Here is a 3,886-nt window from a genome sequence, read left to right as displayed (position 1 = left end):
GAGCTCTTTCTGGGGCAGGGTGCGTGGAGGGCAGTGCCTGGGACAGCTTGGAAAAGGGGTGGCAGAGACCAGGGATTAAGTTCCTTACAGTCCTGATAGCAGCAGAGGGATCACAGCAGCTCTCAGCATTATTTGTGTGTCTTGAGTTGCACAAGTATCATCTTCCTCACTAGGCTCACTGGCAGGGGTGCCCCCTCCGCCCCCCCCTCCTTTGGTTCCAGGGGTTTTAGTAAAACATGAGCTCCCTGCATGCAGCCCCTGCCCTTTCCCTGCCTGGAGCAGGCTGAGAGCAGAGCTGAGAGCTCAGAGCTGAGAGCAGGCTGTCACTGGCACTGATTGCCCTTTCTCTCTGTGCAGGTTTGCAGCATTAACTCTCGCTTTGCCAAGGTGCACATCCTGTATGTCGGCTCCACGCCGCTGAAATCCACCTTCCGGGGAACCATACGGTAGGAAGAGGGCTGGGTTCCCTGCGAGACAGGGTTTCCGAGCGCCCTGTCCTCAGAGGGGGAGGGAGGAAGGCTTTTCTGGGTGGCGCAGAGCCAGCTGCCCCGGCAGGATCTCTGCCCCGAGCACTGGGCAAGCGTCCCGTGAGAGCTGGCCATAAGGCTGGGGCAGCTCCTGCCATGGGCTGGTGAGTTGCCTTCAGTCACAAGCACTCTGATCCCTCCATCTCCTTTTTCAGAAGAGAAGATATTCGAGCCACGGAGAAAGATAAGGTCAGTGAGTCGCTGCTGGTGACTGCGCTACCACAGCTGTCCCCACTTTCTGCTGGTGGAGGGCACTCTGAAACATGGTGTGGTTTTACCCACTCTCTCCCATGCAGGTAGAAGTGTACAAGAGTTTCCGCCCTGGTGACATAGTCCTGGCCAAAGTTGTATCCTTTCCCCTCGTACTGTGAGGGCCTGCCAGGGACAGCAGGCTTGCTCAAGTCCCCTCTGGGAGTCCTTTCCCTAACCCTGGCCTGACCAGATCTCCCTGGGTGATGCGCAGTCCAACTACCTGCTGAGCACGGCAGAGAACGAGCTGGGAGTGGTGGTGGCACGCAGCGAGGCAGGTAGGAACGAGGGGCGGGGGGAAGGCGCGAGCCACTGGGCTTGGACTGTTCTGCCTCCTCCCTTTCCGCATGGAGGAACGGGATCTCGGGAAGAGGAACCCCTAACATGTGGTGTCTCTAGGGGTACAGATGGTGCCCATCAGCTGGCGTGAGATGCAGTGCCCGCGGACACACACCAAAGAATTCCGTAAGGTGGCCCGCGTGCAGCCCCAGTTCCTGCAGACCTAGCAGCCCCCGAGGGGTTTGGGCTCTGTGGGGCCCGAACAGCCCCCCCAGGCTCCAGCCGCCTCTGCACACTCAAGAGGCTGGAGCAACCAGATGGGCCATCACTCACAGGATGGATTTTCTATTTCTGGGTAATAAATATTTTTTGAGAGTTCCTGCTTTGCTCAGTTACGGCCCAGAGGGCTAGCCAGGGCTTCCTGCAGCATGCTGGCCTTGTGGCCAGCAGAGCTCCCAGGGTGCTGTGGCCAGTAGGAAGGCTGTGTTGGAAGCCTGTGTTCCCAGCCTGCTGCTGGGGAAGGCGAACGACCCCGTGACTTTACTGCAGCAAGGCGAGAACAGCAGAGAGCTGTGCTTTGTGGCTGGGCGTTGCTGGCTCCCAGCACAGGTTGGTCTCCCCCCAGAGCCGAGGACAGCTCTCCTCTCCTCGCCCATCCCCGGGACAGCCTTCCGGCCACGTGTGCCCCGCCTGCCTCTGGTGCTGAGAGGGTGTGTGTGCGCCACACACCGAGCTTTAAGCTTGGCTTCGCTCCCCCCGAGCGCCTTCTGCCCCCCCACATCTGCGCTCAGCACCGCCGGCGGCCTCCCACACACACGTGCCTGGGAGCACATGGCACAAGAAAGCAGGGACACCTCCTTCCTGCGCATTACATTTATTTTTTTTTTATTGAACTGGAACAAGACAGCTGCTATTGTTGAACACTTACACTGACCCCGTGTTAAGGCCAGGCTCACGGCACAGGCAGAGGGGGAGGCTACAGCGACAGGGCCAGACACACATGTGGGATGGGGCACAACACCTGCTTCACCAGAAGGATGAGGATGGGCTTCGGCTGGGGGAAGCATGTGGTGGACACGGACCTCCAGCTAACCCACGCCCTCCCCTGCCCTTGTGCAAAGGCAGTAAGTTAAAGCAGGGGCTGGCAGAGCTAGGCACAGAAGTGCTAGTACCACACGCACCAAAATACCTTTCCCGTGTCTACACATCCGCTTCCTTGTGCCACACACCCACGAGGAGACAGGGTACCCATCTTGGTTGCTGCCTGTGCCACGCTTGCCCCACCACTCCCAGGATGACTAAATCAAGCGACAAAACTACAGTAACCGAGTGACGAGAGCTGCTGGGGAAGCAAAGCAGAGGATGAGCCTGGCGCGATGAGGGATCGCTCAGCGCGTCCCCCTGCATACAGGGCCTGAGGGCTGGGATCCCAGCATGGAGAGGTGTGAGGTCACTGCCTGGCAGAGCCAGGGCTCCCTTTCACATCTGAGCTTTGCACGCAGCCCCAAGCCCCCAGGCTGTCTGCAGAGGGAAGCCTGGTCCCGAAGGAACGGGCCTAATCCTGGGACGCTGCTCCAGCTGTGCAGCTCCAAGTTCCTACGGTTGTGGGGGGTGTGCACAGAGGGGTGGGGGGGACAGCAGAGGGCTCTACTATGTGCTGGCCTGCTGCCTACCCTCACTTCTTGACCTTGCCCTGAGCAGCGACAGCCTCCATGGCCTTGCGCACCGTTTCCTCATCTCCCAGGAACTGCATGGGCTTGACGGGTTTCAGGTTCTTGTCCAGCTCATAGACAATAGGGATGCCAGTGGGCAGGTTCAGCTCCATGATGGCCTCTTCCGACATGCCTGTGAATGCAGAGGTGGCATCATGTGTTGCTCTGCTCACACAGTGCCAACTGGGAGACCCCCATAATATCCAGCTCGCAGAGCTAACGTACCTTCCAGGTGCTTGACAATCCCACGCAGGCTATTGCCGTGGGCAGCAATAAGGACTCTTTTGCCCTCCTTGATCTGCGGGACGATTTCCTCGTTCCAGAAAGGCAGAGCCCGGGCGATAGTGTCCTTCAAGCTCTCGCACGTTGGCAGCTGATCCTCCGTCAGGTCAGCATAGCGACGGTCCTGGAGGAACAGCCACACTCACACAGCAGCCCAAGACAGTGTGGGAAGGTGGCAGCCCAGCCTTCATCCCCACACCCAAAATTCTCTGCCTGGGGACCTGCTACATATAGGCAAAGCTGGCTTTGGAAGCAAAGAAACACCTCTGAGGTTTGAGCTTGTGCTCAGCTACAATTAGGGCTCTGAACCTCTCCTACGGAAAGCCGCATGTTGCTCACTCTGGGTAAAGAGACCAGAGCAAACATCCAAGCATAGGTCACAAGCCTAATGATTAACAGAGGTATCATCCCCTCTACTTTGAATCTGTGCAATGCCCAGGGGTTCAACTTAGGACAAACTCAGCACTCTGCATAATACTTCTGGCTGCTGCAACAGAGACAGAAACCTTGCAGGGGAAGCCAAACCATGCTGCAGGGATGGCTTTTAGGAGCCTCCCAGCAAGATGGATGAATAGCAACGGGTCTTACCTTGCTGATGGTGCTGTAGAAGGGGTGATCGGACTGCATGGGAGGTGGAGGGATGTCATACGAGCGCCTCCAGATCTTCACCTGTGCCTCACCATGCTTTGCCGCAGTCTCAGCCTTGTTCAAACCCGTGAGGGCCCCATAGTGCCTCTCATTCAGGCGCCACGTACGGATAACGGGTAACCACATCTGATCAATGGCATCCAGGACGGTCCAGAGGGTACGGATGGCCCGTTTCTGCACCGAGGTGAA

At 58.1% G+C, this 3,886-nt stretch overlaps 2 protein-coding genes across 2 annotated transcripts; one reads left to right on the top strand and one right to left on the bottom strand.

The window, feature by feature from the left end:
• Positions 1–348: 348 nt before the first annotated feature.
• On the top strand, positions 349–1,296 carry EXOSC1 (exosome component 1; the record flags this gene model as incomplete). Its single annotated transcript, XM_009875327.1, has 5 exons — positions 349–446; positions 683–716; positions 824–874; positions 970–1,054; positions 1,176–1,296. Coding segments are annotated over 5 exons (375 nt in total), but the record flags the coding sequence as incomplete, so codon positions are not given.
• A 1,434-nt stretch (positions 1,297–2,730) lies between these two features.
• On the bottom strand, positions 2,731–3,886 carry PGAM1 (phosphoglycerate mutase 1 (brain); the record flags this gene model as incomplete). Its single annotated transcript, XM_009875326.1, has 3 exons — positions 2,731–2,900; positions 2,993–3,173; positions 3,638–3,886. Coding segments are annotated over 3 exons (600 nt in total), but the record flags the coding sequence as incomplete, so codon positions are not given.

The sequence above is a fragment of the Apaloderma vittatum genome, unplaced genomic scaffold (genome assembly GCF_000703405.1).
Source record: "Apaloderma vittatum isolate BGI_N311 unplaced genomic scaffold, ASM70340v1 scaffold33958, whole genome shotgun sequence".
Lineage (NCBI taxonomy): Eukaryota > Metazoa > Chordata > Aves > Trogoniformes > Trogonidae > Apaloderma > Apaloderma vittatum.
The sequence above is the reverse complement of the archived record's forward strand: the minus strand, read 5'-3'. Positions and strand labels throughout refer to the sequence as shown.